Source organism: Chamaea fasciata, unplaced genomic scaffold, assembly GCF_029207755.1.
Source record: "Chamaea fasciata isolate MVZ Bird 193981 ecotype frontalis unplaced genomic scaffold, bChaFas1.0.hap1 SCAF_5, whole genome shotgun sequence".
Classification (NCBI taxonomy): Eukaryota; Metazoa; Chordata; class Aves; order Passeriformes; family Sylviidae; genus Chamaea; species Chamaea fasciata.
Window position 1 is genome coordinate 70,501,789 of NW_027094090.1, and position 14,618 is coordinate 70,516,406.

The 14,618-nt window shown below is 41.9% G+C and overlaps 1 protein-coding gene across 11 annotated transcripts in view; it reads right to left on the bottom strand.

Annotated features, from left to right (window-relative positions):
• Positions 1–14,618, bottom strand: part of SOX5 (SRY-box transcription factor 5) — a 455,968-nt gene that overhangs the window by 152,355 nt on the left and 288,995 nt on the right. For all 11 annotated transcript variants that reach the window (XM_066184389.1, XM_066184390.1, XM_066184391.1 and 8 more), the window contains one exon: positions 9,096–9,182. In XM_066184389.1, the coding sequence (XP_066040486.1) occupies positions 9,096–9,182 (87 nt within the window). The remainder of the gene's footprint in view (positions 1–9,095; positions 9,183–14,618) is intronic.

Consider the following 14,618-nt stretch of genomic DNA (forward strand, 5'->3'; position numbering starts at 1 on the left):
TGCTCTACCACTGCAATGGCCAAACGTGGATTTTTCACAACTGATCAAAACAACTCCGGCAAAGGACCATCAAAGTACACACTGCAGGTTCGTAACTGCATAAAGGCCCAAGAAAAGATGCTTTCCAGATGCATCAGCTTATCCTCTGTTTCCACAAAGAGAGACTCAGAAAAACCCCCATGTTTGTCAATGCAACACCCACAGCAGATGGCAATAAAAGAAGACTCAAATTAATGGCATTCTGTATCGCCAAACCTAAACTTCATCTCAGATCAACACTACCCATAATCGTGTTTAAGTAGTAGAAGAAATTTACTCAAATGTGAAATAAACTATTACACATTCTTAGTTCTGATTCACAGTCTCAGACTGGCAGTGACAGTAACATTTTAATAAACATTAGAATGAAGACACCAATATGACCAAATGACACACTTAAAGTGAGAAAACGAACAGGAGAAACCTTGGCATACCCACCCAAAACAGAACCAAAGCAAAAAAAAAAGGCAGAGAAACTGCTTTTGCGATCAAAACAGTAAATACTTTATTATAATTTATTAGACAGAATGAGAATGTAAATGAGAAATTGGGAAAGCCAATATTTTCTTTACCAGACATTCTAAGCTTTTGCTGCAAATGTTCAGGCAGTGAGTGTGTTTGCTCCCAGACAGCCTAGGGATGTGTATCCCACAGGGGCCTGGCTATGGCAAAGCTCTCCTCAATCCCTCCGCATGTCCCCATTAAACTGGCGGGACTGGCATCAACCAGGGGTGCTGGTGTGCACACTCACCCATACAGACAGTGAAATCTACCTACCAAGGCAGTTTACTATCAAAGTAACTGCGTAAATAGCTTTTGAACTGTCAGAATCCGTCCTTCAAAGGAAAATCAAAGAAAACAATGCTCAAGTACAAAGCCTGGGAGACATAATAATATTGTATTATGTTCGTATCATTAACTGTGGTTACAAAAGAGAAAAAAGCTTCCTGTATCTACAAAGTTTTCTACGGGGAGAAAAATCATTAAATGGAAATAAGAGTATTTTGAAGAACTCTGTATTCGAATAATGTTAAGATGTATAATAATAATTAGAGCAGGCAGTATAAAGCATTTTTTAATTTCAAAGCACTACCTAATTGATCTTCTTAAAGACTGTTTGCAGTTAGAAAGGTAATGGTATGCATTGTGTTTTTCAAGAGCAAACTAAGGCATGAGGCTTTTTAGCAACTTGCTGAAAGTCATTCTGCACTTTATGTGGTGTAGGAGGTTTTATTGCTGGCCTCGATGAAGTCACCAGCAGAACTATTTCAGCAAGGCCAAGAATTTCCCCACTGACTTTTAACAGTAATACACGTTAAATAGATAATTAAGTCTGTGTTTGACCCAGTTGGAGACTAGGTAGGGTTTCAGCCAGGGGGCCCTTATGAATGAACCAATTATTGATGTCATCCAACTTACCAAGCAACAGAACCATGCCACAACACACTTTCTATGTAACTTTGATGTAACAACAGTGAGACAAGGACTGAGCTACAGCCCATACATGAGCTAAAGACTGAGTCACCTCCAAGTATTTCCTGCAATGGTCTGGTTTTTTCAGCAGACTTTTTTAGCTAGGGAAGGCTACAGTTTTGATACAAAAATGAAGGAGGTTTTCCAAACTGAACGGTTTATTAACTCAGCTGTCCTCAGAAAGAGTAAAATCCTATTAGTCCTACCTGCACCAAAGCCAAAGAATAAATAAAATTATCAATAGTTCATTTAAAAAGTATATTTTCCAGAAGGTTTTCTTACAGTATCATTCCTCCAGAGTTATCATTCTCAACCCAGTGTCAAATATTTTTTCCCCACACCTCACCCCAGTTTTAACCTTGACATATTAGAAATCTAAACCCAGCAATACTTTTCTCAGTAAAGAAATCAGGAAAGTAAAACAGACAGGCCACCTAGTCTTCTTCTACTTTAAAGCAAACTAATCTGTGTCACACTCTCCCTAAATAAAAATTTAAAAACCTATTTATAACATAAAGAGGAGCATTCCCATTCGTGCTGCTGACATCACCTGAAGTCACATATGTGAGGCAACGGGGAGCTGATGTTTCCTTCAGGAAAAGTAGTCTGATAAACAGATCTAACTGGCTGAGGTAAGTTCAGAATTTAACATCTTCTCTCCTCTGTTTTGGAACAGTGATGTGAAATGTTTATGGCCAAGCAATGGGATGTGCACTTTAAATTATGTACTTGCTGGGATGTGTCGGTGGGTGGATGTGGGTCTGTGTTTGTGAACGTGTGCCAACTCCCCTGATGCCACCCTAATCAATAGTTCAGAGAGTGCTTTATTATGGACTAGAACACAGCTTCTCAGGCCACTAAATCCTGGAGCTGTCAGGACAAAAACGCCTGAAAACTGGCATTTTTCATTAAGTATTTAAGCCAACTTTACTACACAATGACAGCCATCTTACAACTACCCACCTTGTAAATTAAATTATTTCATCTTCATTCAGCATAATAACAGAAAACTTTCTGACTGCTTTTTTCCTTGGCAAGCCACAGCCTCCAGAAAAAGAAACAAGGAAAGAAAAAGTGCAGGCAATTCAAACTGATTTGCCCGTACCTACAGATTTATGGAAAGAATCTTCCCTGTTTGGCAAGTAAAAATCCGTTTTAGAACAGCGAGATATATGGAAGGTATTTATTTCAGCAGACGGACATTCTTAATCTCTTATGTTGGAGTGCGAGGCTGAAGAATGAATAAAACCAAATTATGACCAATTACCCTCTTTTGCCATTACTAGCCTCGAGAACTCATATTCTGTGCGGGGGAAAAAAGCTCAGCTGTCTGCTCCGTAACAAACCAGCACTTTGCTGTTCCACAAGGCTGGAAAGAGGCTGTCACTGAGTGCTCTTTACTTGCTGTCAGAGAAAAGTTTTGGTACAGTAGACTACAAACAAAGCTTGGTATTCAACCAGGTTAGCAACTAATTGTCAAGGTTACAAAAGGAATAGACAACATTTGTTTTGAGACTGTTTCTCAGAGGTTATTCATTGTTTTACTGTCTAGACAACAAGTTAGAACTAGGCTAGGAAAATGGCATTTGCTGCTGGAATTTTATGCGGCAGCAGGAGAAAGAGAAAAAAAGTGTGTGTGTGTGTGTGTATTTGCTTTGTTTAGTTTTGACAAACTGGCAGTTGTAACTCAATGACACTCAGCTCTATCAGCACATCTTTCAGGTAATTTTAGTACCATGAAGCACAGTTTTAGGACCCTTTTGTCAACCAACTCCCTGAACAATTTTTAAATATAGTGGTTTGGCCCCCATATGTTCAAACAAAGTCACTGGCATTTGCTACCTTAATTAGTTCAATTTTATTGTATTATCTCTATCAATAGTCACATCCAAAAAATAAAATTAGAACCTGACTTTTTGTGATCAAATTAAGTACCTTAATGTACAAAAATTCTGGAAAAACCTGAATTGGCTGCTTTGCCATGAAAATCACATTTTTAGACGCTTGAAAAAAGATTCCTCCAACCCTCCCTTTCACATATACAACCCCCAACTAACCTCCCATTCTAGGTCAAATAGGAGCAGCTCCATCCAGTCACAATCTCTGCCTGAGGCTTTCTTTTGGGCTGAAGAAGTTCTGCATTGGTGTGGCTCAGCTAGCACTGGCTACTTCTCTGCAGCCTGAGTATAGCACTGCACTGTGATCAACCTCCACGATTTTGGCGGCTGCCAAATTTCCTCTTGAAACTTAGGGATTCCCTGAGTGCAACTGGGCAGGTTCCCATGCATCCCAGCACTTCTGGAATACTGACAGAGGACTAAAGCTCAATTTGTAATTTGCTACTATTAAACCCCTCAAAAAAGTAAACACAAAGGAGAAGATTCTAAGTAGGTTGCAACAAATACCGAATTTACCACAGTTAAAAGCTGACAATCCAACATATCTTACCTCCTTCACTTATGACTCTCACCCTCCTTCTCTTGCCACTCCACTTACAATACTACCCACAAAGAGATAATGCAAAACATCCGCAGCTGACACAAGTTTGCAAACATTTTTGAACCATTAATTTGCAAATGCGAAATTCACACAGCTCCTAAGAAAGCGTGCAGCTTTCACACATCTCGTGGGGATCTGAGCTGTATTAGTCAAAGGTTTAAACCCAGTGTATTCCCCATGAATAATCTTTCTCCCTTTCCCCCTCCTTCTTCCTGTCCACATCTAAATGCAGAATCCCCAGCTTCCTTGTCTTTAGTTTACAGATTATGTGATCCAAAGTGTCACTCACTGGATTACTGCACACAACCTGAGCACTACCCGAAGCTTACTTGTCTTCAACTTGTCCAGCATTACTTAAATGGAATTATCCGTCACAATCCATATACCGAATCTGCACAGCTCACTTATCTCAAGATTCTGTGTGTCACCTACCAGATTATCCGTTTTAATCCATACATTGAATCTACATAACATATGTCTTTAATTCATGGGCTCTGATGAGCTATAGTATCGCTGAATGGATTATTTCTCTTTATCCATTATTGGCAGCCCTAAAACCGTTCACAGCGTACTCTCCCGTGCCCCATCTTCCGAGCACGTGAGCAAAATCGGGAGTCTTCAGCAAACACAGCTCTATCTCACATCAAACACAGCCTGACACAATGCCTGCACGGACACTTTGTGGAATTTGGAACCCAGTTTCTCACGCAGAACAAATGTCTGGGTTATCGTGAGTTGAGGATCAGGATTGGTAGGCTGATCTCGCTTCCAATTACATCCATAAATCTGTGGTTACTCCGGTACAGACTCTGGAGTCACCCAGATTTAAGTGGGCACAATGAAGAGCTGATTTTAACCTAACAACAACCCCTTTCACAGTGAGTGCAGGAAACACTTCACCTGAGTTGTTTACAAACTGACCTTCACAATAGAAAAGGTTTTTCAAACAACAACAAAAATATATCAGATTCAGACTTGCCCAGTCCTTCTTGAGAGATTTAACAATCACTGTTAACAATGCCTTCAACAGAAAACCAACTCAGAAAGATTGGAAACAAAAGTCTGTTTAACTTCTTGTTCCACACATCTATTCAAAATCAGCTCAGTGGGGAACATATAAAATATGCATTATTACCTCTTGACAAGCTTCAGTAGAGAGATGGACAAGATTAGCAGCAAGGCTTTGTGCACTCCAAGGAAGTGTTAAGAAGAGTTCTCATCATGGTTAAAGCTGCCTCACTCACCCCAGTGTGAGCAAGGCTGGACAAATCATGATGCACCTGAGGGGCCAGCACCACTCCTGAGGCCCAGCACCAGTGAAAGAGAAGCTGCATGTTAATTTTGTACATAGAGGAATGATCACTGATATTTAAGAAATAAATACATTTTTTTTCATACCTTTTCCTAGTAACACTGGAGGACGGCACCTACTTTCCTGCTGCAATGCATAGCTAACAAGGCAGTTACACTGACAGCAGGAAAGGGGGATGATTTTCCTTCCTGTAGACTATCACTTTGAGACCTGAAGATCTCTCTGCTCCACTGAATCCAATCACTTGCATTATCCATGAATAATCCAGAGGCCTTTGGAGCCCTGGTTTTGAATATGATGGACATAAGTAAGTTTGAACAGGCTTTAACCAATTCAATACACAGTTTTAAAGCTTTACTTTAAAATTCTTCAATTTAACAGCATGTTTTGTGGGTTTTGCAAATGGTGACTTGTTTTGAGCAGAGTGAAAATTCCATGGATCTCAAAAGAGAATTTCCTAAGAAATCTCTAATGCCAAACTCGCAATTTAGTCCCAGACTATCTCTCTAAACAAACACAGGTATTTGAGTTACAATTTCTACAGATATAAAAGGTTCTAGATTTTTGCCCCATTTTAAGAGCATTTCCTTGCAGTACCTTTCGGTCAAAGCTGTGGAATAAAACAATAGGTTTCCTTTTCAGTTAGTAACTGGATATACACAGATCCTTCAAACTGTGATCTTGAAGTTTGCAGCTGGCTCTCTGCAGATACTCAGTGACGGCTCTTCTGTTTTACAGGCATGCAGATGAAGGAAGGGGGGGTTTAAAGTAGCAGCCAAAGGTAACAAAGCAACCAAGAGAAACAACTGAATACAAAACATGGGAAGTCTGGCCACTTCCAACCATTCACCAATTTCCCTGTCTTTAATAAAATATTACTGCTTTCTAACTTAAAAGAAATCATGCTAATAGAAAATAAAGTCTTCCTCTTCTTCTCCCTTTCTTTTAATCTCTCCCAGAGAATAACACTCAACGGTAATAACACAAACTTGGGCATTAACAATATGTAGCCTAGTGCTGAGACTTTCACACATGACGTACTAAAACTCCCCCAGACCGAATGTAAAGCGCAACGAAATTTTGAACAGTTAAATGGAAAAAACTGTTCAGTGCGTAAGACAGTTGGGCAGCACACCTCCTAGCGCTGTCCACATTCCAGGGTGTATTAATAATAAGACAGTACTTAAGTGGGGGTTTCCAAATATCACTAACAGAGAAATGAGGGGCGGAAAAAAAAAACCCCGCAGCTGCCAGGCCGAATGCAGAGAAAGAAGTTAATTAAAAAATCGCCACTGGAAAACTTTGTAACTATAGAATGACAAAGTCATTTTGCAGCATAATATACGTGTGTTTGTACACGTGTACGTGGGTATAGAGCAGCTCAACTTGCACACCTTTCCTGCTGCCTCACTAAATATAGCTGCAATACAGCTGAGCCATTGTTTGTTGGCTGCTCACGGCTGATGGTGCCATGAAAACCACATTCCTGGGCACTAAATAATCAGCCTGCCTGACCCCCCAAGAATCTGTAAGTCAAATTCATTTACCCCCAGAGGGCAATGCTCTATTGTATCCTCCCTCCTTTCTAGCCACCTAGGAACAATGGACAATAATTGCAACTGTCACGGCAGTCAGTAGGAAAAATAAACCAGTGCCTGTTTTCACAGCTTACTGCCAAACTTGATCCAAACACCTAATAACCATGCCCCCAACCACAGAACCACAGTTGCACTAAAAAGCCTCAGATGTGAGGCTTTTGAACAGAGCTACAGAACAATAACTCGACTTGTGTTCAAAATATAAAGCTAAAAACCAAAAATTAAAGCAAAGAAAAGTCTTCTTTGAGGCTGTGCTGTTGCTCCCCATCCTTTCCCCCAGGCACGACTGAAAGGACTGTTGAATTTCTCTCGTGGTAGCACAGAGCTGGCTGCTGCTGCTTTCAAGTTTAGCTCGTGAAAAGGGAAAAGTGGAAGGGAGAAAAAAGATTGCCCTCCAAAAGAACAAGATCACAGGCACTGGGAAGAGACCACCTTCTCAGTGCACAGCACTCTTCAGAGCAGCTTTACAGAGTCCAAAGGCACTGGAGAATCACTGAGAGCCCTTCTAAAGATTCCAGGATGTCAAGAGTTAAAGAGGCTCCACACAGTGTGCAAGGTCTGCTGAAATACATACCTAAAAGTGGGTATGAAAGATGTCTCCTCCTACTTTGTCCCTGAAACATCTTAAAGATTCATCAGTTCATGGCAAAGGGTGATGTCATTTTGGAACAATGTGCTTTTAAAACCCAGAACTCCCAGGTAGGCCCAGTGGCTGCCCTTCCTCTTAACGACCTGTCCCTTTACACACATGGAGCAGGAATGAAGAACCCAGGGTTTGGCCCTCTGTAGTAATCACCATCATCATCATAATCATCACAACAACAACATCTCAGCCTGTTGGGGGCTGGAGCACTGGATTCTGTTACAAAGCTATTCTACATATGTAAGGAATATATATTTTTGAATTACATCCTCCCAGGGAGAAGCCTGGGGAAACAAGTGGCATATTTTCCTACTTGGGTTAAGTCAGTGGAACAGCACAAACTGATGCTGGTGGCTTGTCGGTGACAGGCTGGAAGGCCCATATAATTAAAATAACACTTTCTTTGCATATGCACCAACCCATTAACCTCTGAGAGCATGTTGTATTGTATGCTTTACTGAATACTGCCAACCTCTTGTGCACACAGGGTCCTTAAACCTGTCAGGCACAAGTTTTGGGAGCCCGCCTGAGTGAGGATCTCTAGATCAGGGACAACATTAGTAAGTAAACATATCAAAAATAATGGAGAGAAACTAAATCCAGTTTATAAACACAAGAGAAGGGTTTAATTTTAATTTCATGCTACTTTCACATTTCCAAAACACCCTTGGCTTGGATTTTGCTACTCCAGATGTACACTGATATAAATGGGAGAAGAATCAGAGTCACTGTTTCTTTTCAGAGTGATAATGGCTGCTCTGAAAACTTACAATTTTTGACATGTGTATTTTGAGTGAGTTTCTCATCATAAGCACTGCAGAGGAATTATAAAAATATTAAATTACATGAAAACAAACAACCACAGGTTCCCTAAAATGACCTCAGATATATAAAACGGGGAAATATCTTGGCAAAGCAGAAACTACTGCTGCTGGAGAGTGGTCAAATTTTGTCATTTTCCTTCTGGAGTGCGGCTTTAAAAGAACATGCTTTAGTGCACAGATGTTGTACGCTGTCTTTTAAAATCTGCACTGGCTAATTTCAGTACCTAGAGGTATCATTACACAAACTTTGCTCTTTTTATTTTTCCCTACATGCAAAAAAAAAAAAAAAAAAAGTTAAAAAAAAACCAAAAAGAAAAAACCAAAAAGAAAAAACCCTACATCATCAAAATCTGTCCAAAAATAAACAAGCAATTCAGATCGCCCTCAAATTTCAGAAACTGAGGTCTGCTATACTCTGATACCACATATGTCTGATACTGACTTTTTTTTTCCCAATCCAGCAATAGGATGTGCTCGTTTATAACAGAGAACGATATATGCAACAAAAGCTTAATGTAAATTCATTCACTTAGGGCAATATACCATTTCATTGATTTATATTATCACAGATGGGAGTGCATACATTTCATTTAAACCCCAAATTACCATGTTTGGAGGGGAGGGGAAGAGGAGCAGACAAAGTTCCATAAAGCCAGTGGTATCTGTATATTCATTCTTAATTTCCTTTAGCAGAGAAACAGCGTTACCTTTTATTTCTCCAAAGTTCCCTGATCCCATGGCAAGAAGCTTGTCTTTCCAGTCCTTTGATAGTAGCTTTTCAATACTGGGAGTTTCTGAGTGAAGGGGGGGAAAAAAAATGTAAGCAAATCAACATGACTGTCTCCACAATAGAACTCATTAAAAGTCTATCTGCTAAAAATAAGGCCAACCCTATTCTGGGCCCCAGTTCATAATGACTTCATCAACAAACTGATAAGAGGGGAGGGAGGAGAAGAAAAAAAAAAAAAAAAGGGAACAAAAAAAGAAAAAAACTGAATGTGTTTTGTCACCTGCTGTTTCAAAACCATTAGCTTTTTCCCCTAGTGGAACAAAGCTCCGGTAATTCTGTGTTACAATGGGCACATATAAACCTGCAGTTCATTGTTTTTCAATTTGGTGTACAAGTTGCTGCCTATAATGGATGCCTGTCAGTTTCTGGGTGTTAGTCTGCAGTCAAAAAATAATTATGTTGATAAAATGCGGAGTAAAGAGAGAGAGAGAGAAAAAGAGAGAGAGAAGCAAAGAATTAGCTCCTAAATCTGCTACATGTAATTATATCCCTCTGAGTCTTTACAATTACATCCACTTTATAATGTGTGTTTAAACATCGTGTGGCGGTAAGCACACTGTGGAAAGATTTTTCCGGTAACACACGCATTATAAATAATAATAAAAAGTTGGGTATGGAAAAAAGCTTTAAAAGACTGCAAAATCCAGAGGGAAAAAAAGGCATTGCTTAGAATGGAAACCCATTATTTGCTCATTTCAGATTCTATCACTTCCTTCAAAAATAAAATAAAATAAAATAAAATATATTTGTTCAGTATTTTCAGGAAAAATGCAGTGAGGGTGTGGATGGGTCTGATATTTATGTCAGCAACTCTTCTGTTCTGACCTCTTTTGTGTAGAATTTTAATGCGTAAGTAAATATAAATGCTAATAAAATTCAGAGAACATTAAACTCAATTCCAAACAATGTAATTGTATATTCTTGTCAGCATTTAGATGGGTACACAATTACAATAGCTTTCAATCCCACGATTAGCACTGCATTCAGTTAGAAAATGGAGTGTACTAAAAGATAAGTGTCCCAGTATGTGCCATCTAAATAACAATACCCACACTTATTATCTGGATCTAAGACATATACTGCTATTCTCCACATTCGTGTTTATGTGTATTTGTATTTGTTCAGGCATTTGTTTACCCCCTACCAGGAGCATAAAGGGAGTACACGTTAACTTATCAAAGGGACCGTCTGGCCTAGAGACCATACAATTATTAGCAACTGGTTAACTTTCCCCACAGTAAAAACCATTACGAGCAACCTTCATTATCTCGTTTGGCTAATTCCTCCTCCTTTCTTAAGCCCCAGCTCGGAGCTCGGAGGCGCTGCGGTTCCCCGGGGCGGCTCTGCCGGCTGCGCTCTCCCCGCAGAGCCGGGGGCCGAGCCCGGGCTCCCTAAAACCCGCCGCGTTATTAATGCACAGGGAACTGCAGTGCCACGGGCACGGGGGGATGCTCTCCTGCATCTCACGTCAACCTCGCCTTCTGCTAGCGCAGACAGACAGACGGACAGACAGACAGCCGAGCCGGGCACAGCCCCACGCCCGCATCTCGCCGGGAGAGCAGCGACAACCTTCGGATGGCACCGACAGCACAGGGAGGGTGTTTCGTTCCGTGACACTTTTGTTCGCGTTGCAGCACCCCCGATCTCCTCCTGTGCTGATGCCCGGGCTTGCCCGGGTGAGATTTCTCGGCTAGAACCTCTAAAACTTATCTCGAAATCCCACTAAACCCCAGGGATGCGGGCGGGAGAAGCCGCCGCGCAGAGCACGGTCTGTGCCGCGGCTGCTGAGCCGGAGGCGCAGCTACTGCTCAACTTCGTCCGTCCCCTCGAAGCACCCACGAAGGAGAAACTCATTTCCCACAGCGTGAATAGGTCAGATAAACACCGCCCCTTTTCCTTGTTTCTTTTTTTCTTAATTTTTTAATTATTATTCCTCTGTGTTTTTCTGAAAACTCCGGAACAGCGTGTAAACGGGCCGGAGCAAATGCGGCATTTGCGGCGGAGAGCTGTCAGTCATTAAAAGCCAACAAACCTTTGCAAAAGCAGGAATGCGGGCGGCAATAGGGATCCATTGTGAGCTGACAATGGGCTCCAGAGCCTCCAGGCACCAAAAGCAGCCCGCCTTACTTTTAAGTCCATTGTCAGCAAAGTCCACGACAAAGCTTTTCCCCCGTGGCTAGACAAAATATTCGCCGTGGTACGCTCGTAAAGAAACAGAAGTCTTGTTTCTAACTTGCCGCCTTAAAGCTATAGTAGCCGCTGGCCGGGGTTGCCAGAGCCCCGCTGCGCCGGCCGCTGCCCGCCGGCATCCCTGTCTGCCCGCATCCCCATCCCCGTCTGCCCGCATTCCTGCTCGCCTCCCGGCTTCCCCGCCGCCCTCCCTGCCCGCCGGCCCCCCGCAGCCGCTCGGGGAGGGGCGCCGGGACGGTCCCGGTGTCACTTTCCCGGCGGGAGTCGGAGCTCTGTCGGTGCAAGGCCGAGCCCGGAGCTCCCCCGCCGGAGGGTTCGCGTTCCGTCCCGGCAAAGCCGAGCCCGCCGGCGGTGCCGGGAGAGCCGCGGACAAACGAGGGGGGGGAGTAATGAATGCCGTGGACGGCTATGTATCAATGACTGAATTTCTGCGAGAACGGTAAAAGATCTCAGTAGGAAATCATGATTAGAGATGTGAAAGGCCAAATGGCAAAATCCCAATAGTAACTATGCATCTGTTCATTAATGTGTGAATATGAGTAATATGAAAATTTAACACAATTATAAGCCCCCTCAGCAATCCTGATGGCATAAAATAGATGGTGGTGATCTAATCAGTGCTTCCCCTGTTGAAATACTGTATGTTAACTATTCAAAATAATATTATATAGATTTTTTTTTCCTTTAAAAACCCCCAAGCAATCATATTAAATTGATGTCCTAACTTAGTCTCAAACCTCTCGATTTGAACTGCCATTTATACATGAGATACTTCAACACAATTTTGACACAGAATCAGCAAATAATCGTCCTTCTGCTAATACTTAAAAAGAACTTTAATTCCAAAAGACAATAGCTTCCCCACCCCTACAGCTTTATGAAGCCAGAGAGCTAGATTAGATTACAGCTTGTTTAATTCTATTATATACCATGTTAACATATTGTACTTACATAAAACATGCTATTCATATACTCAGCCTATCACATTTCAGTAACTGCTTGTGAAATACCTTATGCACCATATCTTGGAAAGAAACATTTATTATGTCATTCATGTACCCCATTAAAAAAAGATTTGAAATTTACACATCTTAAATAAAAATAACTGTTTAAAAGGTTACGACAGTAGAGGTTCCATGAATTATACAGAAACAAAGTAATCCTTTGTTCAGCTTTTTTTTAAACTTCATTGGGAAGATGATCCTCTCAAATTAAGAGAAGAAGTAAACGCTGTCTCTTATTTGCAAGGCAGGCATTCTCTGGCTTCGTTGGAAAGTCAGTAAAACTTTTAATGCTTGCACATATAATGTGCAGCTTGAAACTGAGAAAGGTGGCCTGCACACAGGAACTGCTATTCCTGATCCTACTCCAACCGTTCCTCTCCTCTTGGATTCCCCAAAACCATGTTTTCTACATGCAAAATCTGAGCTATATTGTGACAGATTTTGGATGTGCATCAGGGCAGCAATGTATTACAATGATCTGTATTTCCAAAAAGCTACACATGGTGTTCTGAGTACGGCGATGATTCATAATGCCTCGTAATTCAACCTTTGAGAAGAACCCAGAATCAACCCCTTTCCTTCTTCCAAGCCCCACTTGAGCTAAGAATCCCCCCCATTACCTATTTGCAGTGTTGGTCCCATGGCACATAGTAAGCAAATCCCAAGTTACAGAATAGTACGAATACATCCTCAAGACTTGTTCACAGGTTGTGAACAGTAATACACTGATGTTTGGGAAACATTTTTGTTCCAGACACACCATGAGAAGAAGTGTTACATGTTGTTGTAGAAGAGGATTACAGATAGGGCACCAAAGAGAAGGATTGAGATGGAAAGAAGAACAGGAATCATTAACTAAACACTGGCCAAGAGGCGCCTGACTGAATCAATAGAGATACAAATTAATCCACAGAAATGATTTCTGCTGTCTCTATTCAACACATTTATCAGTCATTAGCTCTTTCTAGAGATATTTATGGCACATTTTGTTTTTCTTCTTTCACCCCTGCCTCTGTTGCTCACATATGCTTCTCCGCATCACTGCGTATGGCAGTGCCCACTGGTGAATGCCTCTGCCTGTGCCAGCAGCTCCCTGGCTCCTTGGTGCCCCCCGGTCCCGCCACTCTCCCTCTGTGCCAAGCACCATCCAGACTGACTCCCTCATCCACAACAATGAGTCTTGGAGACTGATGCCAGCAGCCAGTAATTCTCCCACAGGCCTTCAGCGCATGGAATGAAACCACTCTCCTTGGAGTTGTGGGAGTCCCGCGTTCACTGCTCTGATCTGCACGTGTGGATGCATCTGTACATCCACTGAATTGCTCTTACCCTACTGGAAAGCAAATCATCTCAGCAAATTACCATCAAATGGCTTTTTAATCTAATTTTTGGTATGCTAACAAGCATGTCACTGTCCCTCTACTCCTGCATTTGATATTTAAACACAGCTTCATTGACTTATTTGCTTAACAGCCCTACAGTTTTCACACTGGGAAAAGGAGCTGTTTGTTTCCAGGAAATGGACGAGGCTACAAAGCCATAGTAAGAGAGAGAGGCACAATTTTTATCACTGTCTGCTAGACATCTATTGAATTTAGTCTACTTCCAGAAGTTCATTTTTTTCGAACATTGTAACCCCCCTATGGGAGTGGACCTAATCCTACTCTCAATTCAGTGGCAGCACAGACGCACATGTACCTGGACCTGCCTCGGCAGCCTTCCAAAAACACAGTCCCACAGCACAGCAGTCCCTTCAGGCCTAGCCTCTCCAGTAGCTCTTTTCAATCCATGCTCCAGGGTCACAGTCCTAGAAATCCACTTATACAAGCTTAGAATGGTGCTTGGTGCCAAATCTCTATTACCTCTCTCTGCTCCTACTGATTATTTACTGAAAGCAAACTTTGGTCTCATGCAGCTGCCTGCTTCCAGAGAAAGGCATGCAATTCCAACACGCTGCAGCAAGGTGAAGAACGGGAGCTCTCCACATGAGGCATGTCCAAATGAGCCATATTTGAAGAAGAAATGGGAGAGAAAGCTCTGATGTTATAAAGAGACAACTATGATTCAAAAGGTAGGAGGCTGATGTAAGCTGACTACAAGTTAAGAGGAAAAGTGTGAATCCTGGAGCCTCCCACTTGCATGGGTGTCTGGATGTCCAAGGATGGGTGCCCTCCCAAGGAGATGCCCAAAGGGTTCCCTCCTCTGTAACTACAGTGAACAGATCTTGCCCTGGGCTGAAAGAGAGA